Below are 21,899 nucleotides of genomic sequence, written 5' to 3' on the forward strand. Positions count from 1 at the left end.
TTAGTTATTACTAAGTTGTAAACACTTCGGAAAAAAAATATTTAAAACTGGATATACCAAAAAACGTTGATGTAATCGCTTCCTGCAAGGACTTTTACAGGCTTTCCCCAAATCACGGAAGAAACGTTGACGCAGCGGTATAGTAGCAGATAATCAGGCAAGTCTTATTTAAATAAACTCCTGGTGCACTTACAAACTTTCTAATGCCTCGTTATTGGACTAAATGTCATAGTTGTACTACTGCAGAAGTTTCGTACCATTCAGGGCATTATTAGTGGGATAATTTACGAGATAAAAGTTGGTTCCATCATGACTGCAGAACGTCATTCGTTTCTGACGGCGTTACTCGACCAGGGCTCAACCAAGGGAAAAAAGGTTCTGGGAGGGTGTTTGGCTCGGGGGCATGGTGCAAAGAACCCTAGGGTAAAATTACTCCGAACCATCGCTTTAAAAACAGTTAAGAGAATGCAGCTTCTCTTTCTTTATTGTTGCTATCTTTCAGTACTACTGTTTGGGTGTGCATTCCTTCACCACACTTGAATTGCAAAAAAAACACACACACACACACACACATCTCTCTTCAGCACCTAAAATGATTCTTCTTAACAAAACGTTCACAGCCTCTTAGAAACAAGACACTATTTTCTTTCTTCATCATTTAATCTTATGTGCATATTTTCAATGCTGATTTGCAAACATTGATTTGACAATAGATTGTTATGAAATGTATAAAAAGGCATTAATTTAGATTTCTACCTCCAGATGATATCCAATTACATAAAAGAAGCAATTCGTAATCTTCAGATGGCTTTGCTGTGCAAAGACAACTCGTACTACAAGGAAATAATTACGGTAGGTCCATAAAAATGTAAAAGTTAGCAGGCAAATGCTATTTACTGTGCCTGTATTCAATATAACGCCAAGTGTGTGCATGTGCGTATGTGTGCGAGAGAGAGAGTGGTGTGTATGTGTGTGTGTATGTCTGTGTTTGTCCACTTAATCAGTTTTTATTTTCTTTTTGTCTGCCAACCCTCAAAAAACATGTCTATGCCTCGCGAACACCTTCTTTTAAACTGACAAAAATAACTTTAACTTGGAAAATGTTGGGAGGCAGTGGTGGCGGAGGCAGAACATATTTTCACTCTATGCTATGCTACTGTATGTCAACACCAAAGGCATTAATGCCAATGGTAGCCTTTGGCAATCTGATGAATTATCTCCCAATGGATAAATCTCCCTGCTGGCAAAAGAAGGCTGCTCAGTGTTCTGTCACTGGTAAGCTCAGGCACAGCATCTTCAAGCTTATCATTGTGAGAGGCACAGGTAGAGATTTGAATTTGCATAAACAGAGAATCCACATTCGGAGGAACATTATGGAAACACTGTAATCTGTAAGCCTAAATCTAGGGCTACTGAATACCCACGTTTTTAAGCATGTTGGTCTAAATTTGTTTGGGCATTTTCTTTAATTTAAACTACAATAATTTTGTGATCCCACTCATATTTTTGCCGACCCCCAGTTTAAGAACCACTGCACAAAGTCATCCATGTTTGGACTGAACATTAGCACATCTGATCAATTCCCTCTCCTGTTGTAACCTACAGATTTTAATTAGAGAGGAGCCAGCAATGTTGACCCCATTCATTGCCCAGTGGTATAAGATCAGCTGTTTGATGTGTCTGCACAACCCCCCACTGGTACCCAGCTGGGACACAAGAGGCACTGCAGCCGATCCAGATATGAAAATATTCCCACCTGTCGGAGTGGTAATACATGTGAACACATAAAGATATACATTCTTATCACACTTGTGTATGGTAATGTTTTAATCATGTGTGTGTCTATCTTTCTAGATGTCCAGTGAGAAGACAAAAGACAACAATGTGTGAACATCAGTGGAAAACTGTCCAGTGGTCTATTTGAATCTTATTCTTTGGGGATGATAGTTTACCACAGATCCAATACAATGAAACTGCTATATAATTTGCCATGTAATTGGCACTCTTGGTTGCTGTCTTTCCTTAATAAATTGTGCAAATTGTGTCTAATTCAACAACAACAACAACAACAAAATCAAATAAAGCTGCCAATGCACAGAAGAAAATAATTGATTGCAGTCATCGATTCAACTGACTGATGTTGATATTGAAAATACTCCCTGTAAAATGCCATCAAGTTTAAGCCTGTTTTGAAGTTATTTGTTGAGCTTTTCTACTGTGGTCTGATATACAGTAAAGTCTTAGGCCTTATGTATACACTAAATCACTAAAATCTGTCACCTCTGGACTCCAAACAGATGAATCTCTGAAATGTGTGTTGTATTGTGTGACACCTTGTGTGGCCGTGCTGTATTGGTGCATCATTGTCCTCAAGGTACATTTGCTACTGATTCTTCTGTCTCAACTGTATTCAATGACTGAGATGGACTAACGCAACTACACATTTACCTTTCCTCTGTTTCTTCATTCCACCATATTAACAAGTTTGTGGTATTCATCAGCACATGTCATTAGTTGAACCTTAACTCAGTGTCTTCGTTAGTCATTAGTTGAACCATAACTCAATGTTTTTGGTGGTGGTTAATGAGGTTCCCCCTTCATTGTGAAGTGCTTTGAGTGCCCTGAAAAGCGCTATATAAATGCAATGTGTGTGTGTGTGTTTTGTGTTCTTGGTCCTCAGTAGCAACCTATATGACAATAACACTCTGACTGAAATTGTCTTCGACAGGTTGTAATAAATTTTGAATAAGGCAAATGAATGGTAAGATAATGACATACATGCGTTGTTTCATTTAGCTTTAGCACAGCATGCCTATTATTTCCTTCTGCCCTTTAATATTAATGTTATACTTGCTAAACCTGTTAACACACCACACATTGTTAAAAGAACTTGTTCCAACTTCCTCATAGGTCATATGATTTGTGGGAAACAGTGTGGCAATGACAATGAGACCAGGCAGGCTGATACAGGCTCTGCTGCATGTCTCATAAGAGCAGCGCGGGCGTGAACACTGATCAGTGACCTGAGGCAACATAACCCTCACAACCGTAAAGCCAAAACCCGCCAGTCTCTCTGAATTTAAACTTCACCAAGAACCAAAATCAAGAATTATTGAAAGGATTATTGAAATAACATGGACAACAATACATAATAGATAGAGGTACACTTCTCATTTGTGTGAAACATTTCTTTCCTTTCGGTTTCGTTTCTCTTGTATCTAGCATGAAAACAGAAGATGAGAGCAGGCAGAACAAGCGAGAGCAGAGGCCCAGTTGGCTAAGTTTAGCTGACAAACATTGCCTTTAAATCAATAATTATGATTTAAAAATGCATGGAAATGATTGATTGAAATGTATGATATATGAGAAAGCCATAAGGGACCACAGGAAGGCTTTTAAAACTTGTTGTTTGGTGTCTTCTTGGTGACCTCTCTTTATGACACTGTGAGTTTATGATACTGATTTAATCATGGAGGAAACATGAACTGGAATGTAATTGAATATGACAATGTCTATAAAAACAGCTTGTCGCGAATGCTGTATAAGTTAGCTGAATGGTAGGATAGTAATATACATGTTTCATCTCATTTAGCTTTTAATTTATAATAGTAAAGTTAACACATCACATTTCTTTAAAAGAATATGCTCCTGTCAGTAGGATATCTGGAAACGCTGTGGCAATGGCAACCTATATACATATGAAAATAAAACATGCTATCGAGCAGCATTTCCCCATGACTGTGTAATAAACCGGGGTATTTACACTTGACAGCATCAGAGAATGTCTAATAAGGGGAGAACCTCCACTCTCGGGAAACTTCCGTTTTCTGAACTGGTTGCAGTTCCCGTACTGGTTCCACATGAGGGCGCTCACGGATAAGTGCAGAATTAATGGAGGTCTATGGAGCTGTACCCCTCAAATCCACTTTTCTCAAAATATAATTTTTTGTCTAGAAATTTGAATGACGTCAATGACGTCATTCATTAGCATAATGCTAGTGTGTTATGGGCAACAATGACCCAACCTGTAAGAAATCGAAAGGATGTAAGTTGTTCATTCAACTTTTGACCTATTATCCATATTGAGCTTGCAGACACTACAATCAAATCTTCGATTTATCAATGACAATCAGGTGAAAGAGACACATTTAACAGTCTAGCTCCATAGACCCCCATTGTTTTTGCACTTATTCGCGATCGCCCCTAGTAGTACAGTACGCTGTGTTTGGAAAATAGGGTCCCGCTGGATTTTCATGTAAAAATTGATTTTTTTGCATATTTTGCTAATATAGAGTCTAAGGAACAAGATTTTTTTTGTCTTAAAATTTTCACGATCCATCTTTAGTGTTTTTTTCTGTATGTTTTAAAATAAGTGATTATATCTAGTACGAAAAGTGATTTTCACATTTTCTTCTATTTTTTTGACAATTAATTCCACTTTTTGCACACAAAACCCCCAGATAATGTAGAAAGGTTGTTGGTTCTAAAACAATATCCATAGTTTTCAAACTTTGAGTGTCTGAAAAGTGTAAAAACACCTCCACCCTTGTTGCCTATGTCAAAAACGATTTCTTAATCTTTGCTTTTCTTGATGCTTTCCTTGACCTGCCATGTCATTCTATTGTCTACCTTAAGATAAATTTGTCTTGGAAATAATCTAAAATAGTACAGGCAACACAGTACACCACTAGGTGTCATAGGCATGGGTAGTTGAGTAACAGTAGGCAAAATTAAGAAACAAAAGAATATAAGGTACAAACAAACAGACAAACCACGGATGGCCCTCTCACAGCCTGAACTAATACAAAAAAAAAAAACTCAAGGGAAAACATTGCTTAGACACTAAACCATGTGCATTTGCTCTCTTTAAAAGCAACGGGTTATCCACAGCCAACAGGCCGGGCGTGCGAGAGAAGCAATGAAGTTTTAGAATTAAGAATGAAGCCATGTTCTTCCAACAACAACCACAAACACCCATGCGGCAAAAATATCAAATGACCGGTTGTGTTCTCCCAGAGAGAAAGCTACGTATATGATCACCACCCACGGGTGGGCGTGTAAGCCAGCGCTGCAGGTCAGCCTTTCCACATACACATCTGGCTTTAAAGTTCACCCTCCTGGTAGCATACCTATCTACTGCCAAGGCCTGAAGGGGACGGGGAGAATATTTACTTCTGCTACACTGGCAGAGAACTCATGTGAAACAGAATGTGGGAGGTGGAAGGGGTTTGAATGCTGTCCGGCAGTATTATGAGTGGAAGGTCTCTTCCCCATACGGCCTGATCTTATAGTGTGTGCCAATTCTATCAAGACACTCCACAATTTCATACTTGGTAGACACCCATGTATCCTGGATTTTGTGGCGACCGTTAAAATGGTTCTTGCAAAAGAGTCACTGTACATTATACTTAGCAGACACTTCTTGACCAAAGTCACTTACATACTGTATGTCAGCTATATTACAAGGGATCACATTGTCCCCGGAGCAACTTGGGGTTAAGTGCCTTGCTCAAGGGCATAACAGTGAAAGCCGGGAACTGAACCGACAACTTTCAGGCTACTGCACGCTAGCCCAGCTCCTTAACCACTACACTACCACTGCCCACTTGAAAGACTAGAGTGCCAGGTGGTAATATGGGTACAGTGTCAGGACCGCACACTGCAATCTCCCAGAAGAACTACATTTACTGAGTTAAAAACATAACTGATGACCCTGGTGGGTCGAAACGTTGCGTTATGTGTTATGATTGCAGTGTGCGGACAACTACTCTTCTTTCCTTGATAAGCTTTTTTGTCCTGCACCTGGCCTCAGTGAGGTTGGATGTGCATACAACCACTTTGAAGAGGACTACAGTGTTAGGACCACCATGCCTACGATATGCCGCAGCCTCTTCTAAGTGTCTCCTAGCACTAGCATAGACAGAAGTCAGGTACTCTTGATGTTGCACCACCCAATCAGTCGGTGGACTGTCCCTGTGGTCACCTCCAGTATTTCCAAGTAGGTAGTCGACTGGTAACTGTGGCTTCTGACCGAACATAAGCTCGTATGGGGAGTGCTGTGTGGACTGGTACATGGTGGTATTATAGGCGAACAGGAGCTGAGGGAGCAACTGGGGCCATTTACGCTTCTTTTCAGGGGGTAAGGTCCTGAGCAAGTCATGAAGTGTCCTGTTGAAAGTGGTGGTTCTAGTCTTTGTTATGATGTAGGTGTCACACAGGTGCTTCAACAGCTCCCCCTCAAAGCTGCGCCCCTGATCAGAGTGGATTCTCCTTGGCACACCATACACATAGAACCATCTCTCAGTTAGAATCTTAGCTACGGTGGAAGCTCTCTGATAAGGGGTGGGAAAGGCCTGGGTAAACTTTGAGAAAACATTTGTGACTACCAGAACGTTCTCCTATGCTAGCCCAATCCAAGAGAGTAAAGTCAATGGAGATTATCTACAAAGGCTTAACAAAGGCTAACATATTTCCCAAGAAGGTTCTGGCTTGGGTTGTCTTGCTTTAGCAACCACACAGTGCTCACACTCAGAACGCCACTTTTGCATCTCATGCCACATCTGGGGCCAGAAGCACCTCTGTCATATCAAATCTGTGGTCCTGTCCACCCCCAGATGGCCGTGGTTGTTGTGTAGGCTAGTGAGCACTTCAACTCGCAACACCTTTGGCAGCAAAAGCTGCAGCACTGGATCCCTGGAAGGAGGAGCCTAGATCGCTCGGTACAAGGTCCCATCCACTTCCTGCATCTGGGACCACTGCTTTATCAGCTGCGGACTTCCCTTGGTTCACTCCACTTGTCTTAACGGGTATGTGGTCGTCCCTGTCACCAAAACCACAGGTATCTGGAAATACAGGGATCAGTACCTAGCAGGACTTTCAGGTCTCTTTTGGTTTGACCAGGGATGGTGTCCACCATACAAGATTCTGTCATCCAAGAGTCTTGGATAGGTGCACTCGAGGCTTGCATGTTGGCTATGGCAAGCGGCAGGGGGACGTCCAGGCTGTGTGACACAGATCGCAAAGAGTTGTGGGAAGCCTAGAAAGGGTATCGGCATTGCAATTAGCTGTCCCAGGACGATATTTGATGTTATAATAAAGAGGGCAAGCTGAGAAACCCTGCACTGTTCCAGAGCGCCCAGTTTCGCTGACTGCAGGTATTGGAGGGGTTGTTGTCAGTGTACACGGTGAACGTGTTGCCCAGGAGATACTTGCCATTTTGATTGTGATTGCCCACTTGACTGCAAGGAGTTTGAGTTTCATGGCACTATAATTTGACATGTTCCTCTCACTTGGCCGCAAGCCCCGGCTAGCAAAGGCTATTGGTCGCTGTAACCCATCCTTCTCCTGTGACAGAACTGCCCCCAATCCTGCATGGCATGCATCCGTCTCTAAGATAAAGGGATGACTGAAATCGGCATAACCTAGGACTGGTGCTTGAACAAGCCATTCTTTTGAGGCTCTGAATCCAGAAAAAGTTCTGAAGGCAAACCTGAACGTCACTACATTTAATGTTAACTATCCAATATTCAGATGTCTGTAATTGAAATGTATGCAAATTAGCGCATAATTAATGAGATATTGTTAAATTACATGCATAAACATATATTTTCAGAAAACTTGTAATGCAAAAAAATATTGTCTCTACATAAATAATCAACTAGTAAAGTTTCATAAGAATACCAAAGAGTTAAATTTTTTACCCTATATCACCCATTCTATGTTGCCTATGGAGGCCAGTTTTAGGCCGCAAATGCTAATTAGCAGGTTTAAAACTAAAAAATCAGCTAAGTAAATATGATATTCAGAATCAGCACCCAAAAATTAGGCAGAATACCCTCTTTACCAGTGTTTTCTCACATTTAACCCCCAAGTGACAGTAGTCCCAGTCTTAATTATGCATTATATAAATGATGATGTCATCTAAGTGTGAAAATGGATCGTGAAAATTTGACAACAAAAAAAATCTTGTTCCTTAGACTCAATACTAGCAAAATATGCAAAAAAATCAATTTTTACAAGAAAATCCAGCGGAATTACACAAGACACCGTACTATAGCGGAACTAACAGATTGCAGGTACAATGGAGTTAATAGGGAGTGAACCGGCTCTCCGTAAACGGGCTCTGACATTATCGATATAAGAGTGACATGACATTGTCATGAACGTGTCATAAACAAGTCATAAATGTTTATGACATAACGTTTCTGTTAAGTGTCATTTGGTTTTTGTCATAACAAGCTAGGGTTAGGATTAGGGTTAGGGTTAGAGTTAGGAATAGGATTAGGTTTAGAGGTTAGGATTAGGTTTAGACCCGATCAGGCTTGTTTACACATAGGCTCCGCTCCATGTGTTTCACTAGCCCAGCCCATGAGAGCAGAGAGGGCGTTACACTCAGAGCAGTGAGCAGACAGTATCACACCCGTGAGTTCAAAACAAGCCTCAAAGTCCATGGCACTTGCACAATGAACTGAAATAAAACTTCATCAAGAGCTATTTAAAGGATTCCTAAAACCATATGAACAACGATCAGAGATAGAAGTAGGCTATATGTTTTTCATTTGCAGGGGCGTGCAGAGACCTTTGAAGGGGCAGGGGCTCAAATTTTAAAAAAGGGCACATGGAACAAAATGTTCTTGTCTTCACAGAGATCATAGGCTATAAGGCTAGATCTTATTGATTAAATTCAAAGCTAATTTTAATAGCCTAGAAATCTAGACGCACTCTAGCGGCAGCAAATATGTTATTGCCTAGTCCGGTTTGTCAGGCTATAATTGTAATGTTTATCACAGTGAACTACCACCATTAACAAGCTGGTGTCTTGCAGATTCACGTGCTGTGCGTGTGGCCACTGAGTGAAATGACGCGTAATGTAGCCTACTGTAAACAGAGAACGACGTGTGGAGTTGGGTTAGATAAACAACTACAGTAGCCTATGTCGTCGGCTTATGACGATTTAGAAAAGGTTTGCCTACTCTGTTTTATGAACTAGGTCTACTAACCCAAGCTACTATAACATAGTAACCTAAACAGAATGTTATGAACGTTCAGCCTTAGATTTTCGAAGCTGCCAGGTTATTGAAATGGATGGACCATGACATGGTTAAAACGGGTTTGATAGCCTACTTCATTAAACATGAAACAACTTTAAACATTTTATTCTCTATCTCTAAGCTGAATACTATTGCATGTTCAGATAGGCTAACTGCCAAGTGACCTTATAAACGTCTCCTGCAGCACTGTGCCTGCGTGCACCTTCTGAGAGTTCACTGAATGTATGACGTCATGGATTGGTGGCCGCAAGGCATTACAATTAACACAGACGATTTTTATTTTTGTAAATTTCTAATTTCACAAACTATTAATGAGACATTTTAGCGAATATTCACGTTGGAACTAGCGGAAGTATTACAATTTTTAAAAATTAAAAAACGGGTCTTGTCAAAAGGGCACTTGGACATCAAAGGGGCAAAAGGGCAGGTGCTAGAGCCCCTGTAGCCCCCATTCTCTGCACGTGCCTGTTCATTTGGTCTGAGATACTAGTTTATTTTCTGTTTCGTTTCTCTTCCATCTGGCATGAAACCAAGTGAGAGTTGGCAGAACAAGAGTGGAATAAGCTAAATTTAGCTGACAAACATCGATTTTCAAAGGAATGGAAATGTATGAAATGAGCAATAAGGCAAATAAGCCATAAGGGAAAATATTATTCCCTTATGGCTTTTATTACACAATATTAAGTACATCTGACTGAAATTGCTCATGGTAGTTTTACTATCATTAAACCTTTGACATCAGACAGAGATTAACTAATTTTAACTATATACAGTAGGCCTATGTGTTAGTAAGTTGTAAGATTTAAGTGAAGCGAAAGTAGAGTGCTTGTGAAGATCAGTGTATCCAGGATGATATTATCACCCTAAAGAAAAAGAAAACCACAGGAGGGCTTTCAAAACTTGTTGTTTAGTGTTTTGTTTTTCTAGTGCAGTGCCCGTTCAAACATGCTATTCCTAAAGAAAACCCGTAGCTCAATTACATGCCCACAGGTATGCCTGCTTTAAAAAATAGGATGATAGGGAAACATCATTCCAGCTAAGCATTAAATAATGAATACTGAATATTATAATATATTAGCCTATAATTAATGTGGCCTCTAATAAATTTAGGCATGGCTGCATGTGACATTTCTACAGATCAGAATGACAACTGTTTTGAGTTAAGGCTAAATGTGTATAGCTTACTGAATAACTTCCTAATGCTATTCGAAGCTTGCACATACTTTTATTTTGAGTGGTCACTACTACATACCCGTGTTTGATGGCGTGATAAGTGCCGTCGCTCAGTCTGCAACTTGTCTAACGTTAGCTATGTGGCATTAGCCTATCGCTCGTTTCAATTTGGGACCTTGCAGTCGGAATTTTAGTCAAAGTCTCTGTCACGGTCGGGTCTAGAACCCGGGCCGTCGGAGTGGCAAACTGACTTTTAACCCACTAGGCCACTGAGACTAATGACTCAAGTGCAGAGCAGACAAAGTAAGGTTAACTGAGTTTATTTCAGGTTTTAGACACAAAAGCTCAGAAGATCCGAAAAAGTCAAAAACAGTCCAAAAAGTTAAATCCAATAACATCAATCCAAGGCGTAATCCAGAAAGTCAAAGTCCAAGAGCCAAGCCAGGGTTCAGATAACAGGGTTCAGTCCGAGGGAGGAAAGGCAAACAAATCCAAAAGGAGAATCCAAAAGAGATACCTTAAACAGTCCGGGTCAACACAGAGGTAACGAATCCACAGGGCAAAAACTTCCACAAATTTCCACAAAGGCTTAGAGCTTGAGACACACAGGGTATTCACGAAGACTTAGCAAAGACACAGACAAAGAGCAGGGTTTAAATACACTGACATAATGACGAAATGAGACATGTGACCAGAGACAACGAGGAACAGGTTATTTGGATAACAAGAGGATTGGGTAACAAGTGGCTAGCTAGGGACAGAACTCTTGTTTTTGGCGACATCTAGTGGCCAAAAAAGTTAATGCGTGACAGGACCCCCCTCTCTAAGAACGTCTCCTGACGTTCCCTGGACAATCAGGATGTTGGAGATGAAAGTTCTTTTTGAGATCTTTGTCCAGGACGTCTCGTGCTGGGACCCAGGAGCGCTCTTCTGGTCCATAGCCCTCCCAGTCCACCAGATACTGGATCCCGCCACGAACCCGGCGGGAGTCCAGCAACCGGCGAATAGTGTAAGTGAGCTGACCATCAATGATCCGAGGCGGGGGTGGGGCCTTGGGGATAGGGGAAAAGGGGGAAAACAGGACTGGGCGTAACTGGGACACATGGAAAGTGGGATTGATTTTCAGGGACCGGGGCAACTGGAGACGGTAGGTGACCGGGTTAACCCTGTGGGTAACCTTGAATGGGCCGATAAAACGAGGGGCCAGTTTGCGGGATTCCACCCGCAACGGGATGTCTTTAGAGGACAGCCAAACCTGCTGTCCAGGTCGGAACTGCAGTGCAGGCCTCCGACGGCGATTGGCCTGACGCTGGTTCCTCTTGGATGTCTGCTGCAGTGACTGTCGAGCTCGCCGCCAGGTCCTCTTGCAACGCCGGATGAAATGCAAGACAGAGGGAACACTGACCTCACCCTCTTGTTCAGGGAACAGTGGCGGCTGGTACCCAAACTGGGTTTGAAAAGGTGACATCCCTGTGGCTGAAGACTGGAGGGTATTATGAGCGTATTCTGCCCACAACAGTTGAGAGCTCCAGGAAGTGGGGTTGTCGGACACCAGACTTCTCAAAGTAGTCTCCAGCTGCTGGTTGACCCGTTCAGTCTGGCCATTAGACTGAGGATGATACCCAGATGAGAGGCTGGCTGTGTCTCCAATCAGCTTACAAAAGGCCCGCCACACACAGGAGGAGAACTGGGGACCCCTGTCCGAGACGATGTCCTGGGGGAGGCCAAACACTCGAAAAACATGGAGAAAAACAAGCTTAGCAGTCTCAAATGCTGTAGGCAGCTTGGGCAAAGGTATGAAACGGCAGGCTTTAGAAAATCTATCAACAACAACCAGAATAACACTGTTACCTTCAGAAACTGGTAAGCCGGTGACAAAATCCATGGACAGATGAGACCAAGGGCGATGAGGGATGGGGAGGGGATGCAGAAGACCTTGTGGACGTTGATGTTGGTTCTTACTCTGGACGCACACAGAGCAGCTGGCCACAAAGGCCTTGATGTCTTTTAACATATCAGGCCACCAGAAACGCCTCTGGAGAAACTCATAGGTCCTCTGGGACCCAGGATGGGCAGTGAGGTGGGATGAATGGCCCCATTGAAGAACCTGGGACCTTACAATCCGGGGCACATACAGCAGTCCTCTTGGACCAGTTCCAGGATCTGGGTGTTTCAGAAGTGCCTTCTTCACAGTTGCCTCAATTCCCCAGCGGATAGGTGCCACTATTCGTTTAGCAGCAATAATGGTCCTTGCCTCATCATCTTCCCGACTAAAGGGAAGGAATTGCCTAGAGAGTGCATCTGGCTTCTTGTTCTTGGTTCCAGGGCGGTATGAGAGCGTGAAATCAAAACGAGTGAAGAACAGCGCCCACCGGGCTTGACGGGGGTTCAGGCGTTTGGCTTGTTGGAGGTATTCCAGATTCTTGTGGTCAGTCCATACCAAGAATGGATGCTGGGCCCCCTCCAGCCAGTGTCTCCATTCTTCTAGGGCACGCTTAACTGCCAATAGCTCTCTATCTCCAACATCATACCTGGTCTCGGTATCAGTCAAACGGTGGGACATGAAAGCACAAGGATGCAGCTTTCCATCCGAAGATCGTTGAGACAGGACAGCACCTATCCCAACATCTGATGCGTCCACCTCAACGATGAATGGCAATGTTGGATCGGGCAGCGTCAGAATCGGGGCAGAGGAAAAGCTTTGCTTCAGCTTCTTGAATGCCTTATCCGCCTCCTGAGTCCAAACAAAGGGCACATTGTTTTTCTTAGTCAGCCTGGTAATGGGAGCAGCCACAGAACTGAAATCTCGGACAAATTTGCGATAGAAATTTGCAAACCCCAGAAATATTTGGATCTCCTTGACAGACCTAGGAGTAGCCCAGTTACTCACTGCTCGTGTCTTCTTAGGATCCATTTCAACACTGCCTTCCCTGATGATGAAACCGAGGAAGGAGACCTCAGTGGTGTGGAATTCACACTTCTCTGGTTTAACAAAGAGAGAATTCTTGAGCAACCTCTGGAGAACCTGACGCACATGATGGTGATGCTCGTGTAGGGACTTAGAGAATATTAACATATTGTCCAGGTACACAAACACAAATTGGTTAATCATGTCCCTGAGAACATCATTGATGAGGGCCTGGAAGACTGCAGGGGCATTGGTTAGTCCAAATGGCATCACTTGGTACTCATAATGACCAGATGGGGTGTTAAACGCAGTCTTCCATTCGTCTCCTTGGCGGATTCTGACAAGATGATACGCGTTGCGCAGATCCAGTTTTGAGAAGATGGTGGCTCCCTGAAGCAGGTCAAAAGCAGTAGACATCAGAGGCAGAGGGTAGCGATTACGATTACTTGTTGAGACCCCGGTAGTCAATACATGGGCGTAGACCTCCATCTTTTTTACCCACAAAGAAGAACCCTGCCCCTGCTGGAGAAGTAGAGGGGCGAATAAAACCAGAGGCCAGGGCATCCTTGATGTAGGCATCCATTGCCTTACACTCAGGTAATGAAAGAGAGAAGATACGGCCGCGTGGAGGAGCGGTGCCAGGCAGGAGTTCAATGGCGCAGTCATAAGGCCTATGGAGTGGAAGAGTAGATGCTCTTCTCTTGCTGAACACCTCCTTCAAGTCCAGATACTCAGCGGGGACATGGGATAACTCAGAGGGATCTATAGACTCTGGCTGAAAGGAAGGGCTTGCAAAGAGGCATGTAGCGTGACACGTAGGACCCCATTCAAGGATAACACCTCGACTCCAATCTATGTGAGGATTGTGGCGGTTTAACCAAGGGAAACCTAAGACCACTGGGAATTCAGGGGAGCTTATTAGATGCAACGCTATCTCTTCTTGGTGATTCTCAATCATGAGACGCACGGAGGATGTAACAGAAGTCACCACCCCTGGACCAAGAGGGTGGCCATCTAGGGCGGTGACAGAGAGAGGGACATCAAGAGGGACTTGAGGAACGTTGAGTCTGTTAACAAGATTGGCATCAATAAAATTTCCAGCAGCACCAGAATCTACCAAGGCATGGCAAGAGTATACTTTTTCTGCCCAAGAGATTTTAATGGGAAGGTAGACACCAGCACCGGGTAATTCGGGAGAAAAGGTGGCTCCCGTCACAGCCCTCCCTCTGCTGGACGGGACTGGTCTTTTCCCAAGAGATCTGGGCAGGAGGCTCTGAAGTGACCAGGCTTGCCACAGTAAATGCAGCATCTCTCCCTTCTGCGCCGATCCTTCTCAGCCTGAGACAAGCGAGCACGTCCAATTTGCATAGGCTCAGGATCATCTGTGGGGATTGCAGATTGTTGCCAGAGGGGAGGTGGCCCCTTGGATGTAACTGGATAACTGGTACGGTTCCGGTTACGTTCCCGGAGCCGGTTGTCTAAACGTATTGCATGGGTAATCAGGGACTCAAGGTTGTTGGGACAGTCAATTGACGCCAGGCCATCTTTCAAAGCCTCAGATAGCCCATTCATAAAAGCTGACACAAGTGCTGGCTCATTCCAGCCACTGTCAGCTGCTAGGGTTCGAAAAGTGATGGCATAATCAGCTACACTGTTCCTCCCCTGGCGGAGATTTAAGAGTTGTCTTGCAGACCCCTGACCTGTGGCAGATTGATCAAAAACACGCAGCATGCCATCAGAGAATGTTTTGAAATTCGAGCATTCAGGGCCCTGTTTTAGCCAGATGGCTGTAGCCCAGGCACAGGCCTTATCAGTCAGGAGAGTAACCACATAAGCAATTTTAGCCCTATCCGTAGGATACATAGAAGATTGCAATTCAAAAGTCAATTGGCACTGGGTCAGGAACCCCCGGCATTGGCCCAGAGCACCGTCATACCTCCGAGGTGTAGGAAGCCGAGGTTCAGAACCCGGAGGTGGATCTGGAGCAGGAGCAGGTGGGGGACCCGGAGGTTGTGGATCAGCAGGTGGAGCAGTAGGAGGAGCTGATGGTTGTAGTTGAGTCAAGCTCTGAACTGTGTCATAGAGTTGCCTTAGAATTTGGTCATGGCGACTTAAAACATTCTGTTGAGTTGCCAATGCTTGCCCATGAGTGTCCATTGTTGCACCAAAGCTATTCAAGGCAGCCATTATCTTTTCAAACTCTGTGGGAACAACGTTAAGGGAACTAGATGCTTCTGCTGAGTCAGTCATGGCTAAGTCTTCTGTCACGGTCGGGTCTAGAACCCGGGCCGTCGGAGTGGCAAACTGACTTTTAACCCACTAGGCCACTGAGACTAATGACTCAAGTGCAGAGCAGACAAAGTAAGGTTAACTGAGTTTATTTCAGGTTTTAGACACAAAAGCTCAGAAGATCCGAAAAAGTCAAAAACAGTCCAAAAAGTTAAATCCAATAACATCAATCCAAGGCGTAATCCAGAAAGTCAAAGTCCAAGAGCCAAGCCAGGGTTCAGATAACAGGGTTCAGTCCGAGGGAGGAAAGGCAAACAAATCCAAAAGGAGAATCCAAAAGAGATACCTTAAACAGTCCGGGTCAACACAGAGGTAACGAATCCACAGGGCAAAAACTTCCACAAATTTCCACAAAGGCTTAGAGCTTGAGACACACAGGGTATTCACGAAGACTTAGCAAAGACACAGACAAAGAGCAGGGTTTAAATACACTGACACAATGAGGAAATGAGACATGTGACCAGAGACAACGAGGAACAGGTTAATCGGATAACAAGAGGATTGGGTAACAAGTGGCTAGCTAGGGACAGAACTCTTGTTTTTGGCGACATCTAGTGGCCAAAATAGTTAATGCGTGACAGTCTCTTGAAAGTCCAAAGTAGCCTGGGCTATTTGAGTGGTCACTACATACCCGTGTTTGTTGTCGTGTTTTTGCAAGTAATCATTTTATGCAAGCAAACTGCATACAGAGTCTTTATTGTTGAGGTCAGACATGAGAATCATCTTGCATTTTAACCCACAAGCGGTTCCCGAGTAATCCGTTTAAATTGCGACTGACTATCATCAAAGTGAGACCTAGCAGAGCCCGTTCTCTGGACCTAGCTACTGTCAGTACACGATCATAGACAGTAAAAGAAATGGACGAACAGACTCCGTCGTTCTCAATGGGAGGGTACTGAGTCATTTTTCAGTTGGTCCCCCCAGTACTGCGCAGACTCGCACTTAACTTCGTGACGTTAGCCATCGAACTGAATCTTGTAACTCATATGATAGATAGGCTACACAGAAATTCTTCTCACACTTCCTTCGCCTTCAAAGTTAAACATTTATTTATGTATTATTATTAATATCATCCTCACAAGTGATATCAAGTCGTGTCATGGTAAAACAAAACAAAAAAGTTATAGCCTTGAGGCTAATCTTCTTTCCACTTTTCTGACCTACGTCAATCCATCGAAAATCTCTGAAATGATTATCGTTAGACTACCTAACGGTAAAACTACTGTTTTTCCATTAGGTTTACTTGCCTCTATGCTTTACCTTAACATAGGCTACAATGCTATTGTAGGCTACATAGCTTTGTTCACGAGTTTCCGTGCTGGCTGGACTACGCTTCTTATCCAAACAATACGGTTATCTCCCTTCAGTGCGTTAGCTTCCCTTCAACCGGACATGCTAAACATTCTTCTTACGGGAACCTAACGTTACGTACGAGGTAGTCGAGTCTTGTTTTGCCTTTTATTGTTTATGTAGATAACACAGAAGCTAAAATATCGGCACATGATATATGTTATATGAAGTTATGGGAGTTCAAAAAAATCCTAAATGGATGGGCGTTCTATGGGGTTAGCAGAGAGTTGATAACCACCGCTACATCGATGCTTCTACTTCCGGGAATTCGCCTGCCCCCTTGTACACGATCCATGGGGTGGAGCTCCCCTGAAACTGGTCCCCTTGGAAACAGTGCAGTGCAGCGATAAACGTCCTACGTAAATAAGCATATTTTGAAATATGCATTCAAAAATCTTCAAAATCGAGAGTGCACACCTTTGTGCCACGCGCGAGCCACATACGAAATCTTAGGTTAGTCTGACAAACGTTCAGCGAGATATGCATGCCACAGACACACAGACGCTTCTTGCTTTATTTCATGTAATTTCTTTATAACATTACACTTACTCCTGGGTTTAAGCTCCAGTTTAGATGGTGAGCAGTTTAACTGGTGATATTTGCATAAAATCAGTGAATATTCAACAAGACCCTGCCTACTTCTTAATCTGCTCTGCCTCCGATAGTGCAGGTTTATATTAGGCTACATTTTCACGAAGTGTTTGCAAGTGAGACAATATAACGGATATCGCTGAAAACATCACCAGTGTATGTCTAATACATGTCCGTTTAAGCATTATCCACAAATATGACACATACTGAATGAATGGAAAAAAATAAAACTAGCGATCTAGCTGGGATTCAAACCACGCATGGACAAGAAAGTTGATTGGATTAGCTTCTACATTGTCTATACCACTACACTACAAGCCGCTGAAATTGATGCCAGATTTCTATGTATATATTGAACTGTTAGTAAAAGTTAACACAGGTTAACATAAGTGAGAAATATACGCCCATGTTAACTGGTGCCATCACAATTTAACATGGGCATATGCAAGCCTCAAAACAACAAAATAGGTTCATCTTTGCCTCACATACCAAAACCGATAACTGATGTACAACAAACTGGCATGTCCCACTAACACTTAATTCCGTTTTTGGGGTTAATAATATGAAATACGTCAGTCATGTGCAAAAATTATCATAACTTAGTGTCATGTCTCGGTGAACACATGAAACTTATTTTCTCCGAGTTAAATATTATTTAATTTGTTGGTCCTAATTTGATGACACAAAATGGTTATCATGGTAGCATTTATTACAAAACTTTGATGTAGCTAGAGAGTTTGATGACAGATGTTGCTGTTTCAGATTCCCACGTAGCCTAAATTAGAAAATAGTTTAGCCTACTTACTGCTCGTTCAGCAGCTGTTGCAAAACATTCACTTAGCCTAGATGTTTGCTATAGCCTAATGAATATCTTCATCGATTGACAAATAAGCTGTCACAAGACAACATAGACCTACATTCATTTAATATGAAAACCATGCTATTGCATAGATACAAAATAACCAGTAGTGCAATTGGTTAGCAGGGTGGACTATTACTGCTAGCTTGCTATTTTAGTGAGCAGTTCGAGGCCCAAGTGATCTTCATAATTTTTGCGCATTATAATCACGATGTGTGTTTCTGCACAAAAAACGAGCAATGTCTGATGGGGTCATTTGTTACTGTTTGTGATGCAAAATTACTGAGGCAAAATTATTCTGAATTATTCAAGGCATGCATTCGCTGTGTTTGCTCATGTTATAGGCTATCACCAGTTAACATGGACATCAGGATAGCTAGTAAGCTAGTAGACTAGTCTAATAGACTAATGACAAGCGTTGCTCTCTGTGGCTTAGTGATGATAGTGCTTACTGCTTGGAACATTTTGCCTCAGTGAGACTCATGTTCGAAACCCAACAAAACCTTAGCTGATTTACTTTGACACATTTCCTGTTTGCACAACATTTTGTGTGGATGCTTAAGCAGACATGCATTATACATAGCGATTCCCGCATGTTTTCGGCAAGATCTTGCTTCATATTCTGTCACGCACTGTAGGCTTGTGAAAATGTGAATCTCCAGCACTGGAAGGGCGGAGGCAGAGCGTTGTTAACAAGTAGGCAGGGTCTTGTTGAATATTCACGGATTTTATGCAAATATCACAAGTTAACCTGCTCACCATCTAAACTGGAACACCGGACATCACACAACTCTCACAGAACCCAGCATCGTACACAAGCGGCACGGGGAACCTGCTAGCCTGCGACACCTGCAGCAGACCTATGGTACATCGGGGATTAGTCTAGAGCAGGGGTCGGGAACCTATGGCTCGCGAGCCACATGTGGCTCTTTTGGGAACTGCATCTGGCTCTCGGACAAACCTGCCATTTGTTTACTCAATAAGTCATGAATCATTTTGGTACTGTATTAAATTAAAAATGGACCTACCTCAAAATGTTAAAATAGTGTTCGAAATATAATATATGTTCACGTAGTTTAATCCATCCCATGTCTGTTCTCTACCGCTGAAATTCACGGTTACGTCGATGTACTGTACAGATATGAAAAACGTGTTTTTTTATTGGACAATGCTGTACCGAGATAACATTCCACCCGCTGATGCTTTACTTAAAAATTCAGCTAGCTAACGGTTGTATCCAAAACAAAGAAAATGTCGAAGGGAAAAAAAGATGAACGAGAACACTTTAATTGTTATTGTTGATGTGTGCGCTTGCTGTAGGCTAGATAAGGAAAATGTCAAAAAGGAAACGTCAGTGACCACAGCTTGCAAGCGAGAACACAAGCGGGCTGAAATGGGAAAGTTTCCATCCGAAGACTGATTCTGAAAACGCGAAATGAACTGCCTGTTATATATCGCACACTGCAACGAGTTAGTATTGCTGTGTTAAACCTGTTCGGTTCCACTTGCATATGAGAAATCTTTCTCACATAGGAAAAATATAAAGACAAACCTGTACTCACGTTAAAGGGCAATTCTGCGCAAAACTGTCATATCCATAACGCCAACACAATGCCATGTTGGCGTTATGGATATATGACAGTTTTGCGTGGAGTTGCCCTTAAATGATGACAGCCTCAATTCTTGCATGAAACTTCACCTCACTGAATATGAGCCAGCCAGACTCCAAGGCCATCACCAAATCTAATCTCTGGTACAGTAGGCCTAATGTTCAATTTCGCCAATGACATGTCATGTCATGAAAATTGAGTGTTGTGTTGTTAACTATGAGGTTACTTTGCATACCAAAAGAACACTGGGGAAATATGGGGTGGTGTTTAGCCTACATGGGAAGCCTAAGGCCTATACTTCTGTCATTCCACTTTACATTTCAAGTTACTTGCACATTACTTTTAAAACTAGTAGAACATGTATTTAAAAATCCTCTGTTGAATGAAAGTAAATGTACGTTAAATATCTAAACTTTTTCTTGTAACCGTCTTGATGTGGCTCTTCTGAGATTAAAAAAAAAAAAATTGGTAAAAGTGGCTCTCCAGGGAAAAAAGGTTCCCGACCCCTGGTCTAGAGGATGAGCCACAGCAGGGAACCCTCAGCAGTGCCTGGACCAGGAGGGACCGGGGGCAGTGGCCAATGGGTAAGGAGACGTCGGCGACAACTGGAACTCAATTCCACCACTTAATAATTCTCAAGTAAGAAACATTCATAATTAAAAAGAAAGATTTATGTTGTGCATGCACATCCGTCAAGGTTTCTTCCTGTTATAAGAGAGTTTACCATTGCCATAGAGAGACATGTTTTCTTTATTCTTCTGTATGTCTGGTACATGAAATTGACAATAAAGCTGACTTTGACTTTGACATGTTGTGCCTCAGGCATTGAGCTCTGTAAAGTGATTTCAGATAATGTATGGTCTAATAGTACTGATCATTATAATTGAACATTGAATTGAATTATAAATCCAATGCTATTGTCAAAAGCTACTGTGTGTTGATTAAAGTGATCTTAAGAAACGACTTTCACTAACTTTCTCTTGTGCTTTTAGTGACGAGCTGGAAACGCTGAAAAAAGAGAATGAACATCTCAAAACCAGGTACAGTATTTCAGTTATATAGTAGACAGATTTTTATTTACATATTCATTAATGATGATCTTTTGACACAGTTTTGATTGTTAAGGGATGGATATGTATAGATATTGTATTGTTACTTTATGCCCATAAATTGTGTCCTCTTAATACAGATTTGAAGACTACAAGGCAGCTAAGTGAGTTTCCCACACATTCACATTCACTGTACTTGAACATACAGAAGCACAGAAAAAAAGAAATCTAGTTCAAGTAAATTAATCATTGTTTCCCTAACTTCAGTGAGAAGCTAACAGCAGCAATGAAAGCTTTGGCAAAACAGAATGGAGATTTGAAGATCAGGTAACTAGCTTGTAGTTTGTTATAAAACATGGTCTCCAAAAATGTGCAATAAACTTACCAGTAACCAAACAAAAAAAGAGTCACTGATATTGTCTACTGTATATGTAATCATGAACATAATATGCATACATATACATATCAGGCAAGGGCATGTCAAATTATGTATTTACCAAGTAAGAACATGCCAAATAGAGGTCAAAAGTAGAACTCCTCAGAGCCGTATACTGTATATCTATACGGCTCTGGAACTCCTTGTACTCTATCGCCCTCTAGTGGACTAAAAAGTACAATGTAGACAAGCTACATACAGGGGCAAACCCAAGTGCAATGTCTGACAAAAACTGCCCAAGTAAAAGAGCGAGGCAGGAACTCAAAGCAGTAAGTAGATCGCTATATAACTGGATTTGTCTGTTAATTTATTAACTTCTTCTACTGTACTGTTTCGTTTATACAGTAGAATGCTATTGCTATATTGCATGGTATGCTACCTCATTAAATGCAATAAAATGCAACTGACATGAGGACTGAGGTAGGTGAATGTAGTGGTCTTATGTTTATGGTTTTCAGCAGACGCTTTTGTCCCTATTTGTCCTTTGTTTAGTATTAGACTAAATAACAGAAGTGGTGGTAGTGGTTAAGGAGCTGGGCTGATAAGTTGTGTTTAGTATTAGACTAAATAACAGAAGTGGTGGT

The 21,899-nt window shown here is 42.4% G+C and overlaps 1 protein-coding gene and 1 long non-coding RNA gene across 4 annotated transcripts in view; both read left to right on the forward strand.

The window, feature by feature from the left end:
- Positions 1-2,770, forward strand: part of LOC143100898 (uncharacterized) — a 48,320-nt gene extending 45,550 nt beyond the window's left edge. For all 3 annotated transcript variants that reach the window (XM_076264483.1, XM_076264482.1, XM_076264481.1), the window contains 3 exons: positions 763-852; positions 1,606-1,767; positions 1,855-2,770. In XM_076264483.1, coding sequence (XP_076120598.1) covers positions 763-852; positions 1,606-1,767; positions 1,855-1,890 — 288 coding nt within the window. In that variant the 3' untranslated portion in view covers positions 1,891-2,770. The remainder of the gene's footprint in view (positions 1-762; positions 853-1,605; positions 1,768-1,854) is intronic.
- Positions 2,771-20,761: 17,991 nt separating this feature from the next.
- On the forward strand, positions 20,762-21,332 carry LOC143099970 (uncharacterized). Its single transcript, XR_012981777.1, has 3 exons — positions 20,762-20,870; positions 21,020-21,043; positions 21,147-21,332. It is a non-coding gene; the product is annotated as an uncharacterized LOC143099970 (long non-coding RNA).
- Positions 21,333-21,899: the final 567 nt, after the last annotated feature.

This window comes from Alosa pseudoharengus, unplaced genomic scaffold, assembly GCF_046254945.1.
Source record: "Alosa pseudoharengus isolate Yale_2024_CS ecotype anadromous, Long Island Sound unplaced genomic scaffold, YU_APseudo_1.1 YU_APseudo_1.1_scf_3, whole genome shotgun sequence".
NCBI lineage: Eukaryota > Metazoa > Chordata > Actinopteri > Clupeiformes > Clupeidae > Alosa > Alosa pseudoharengus.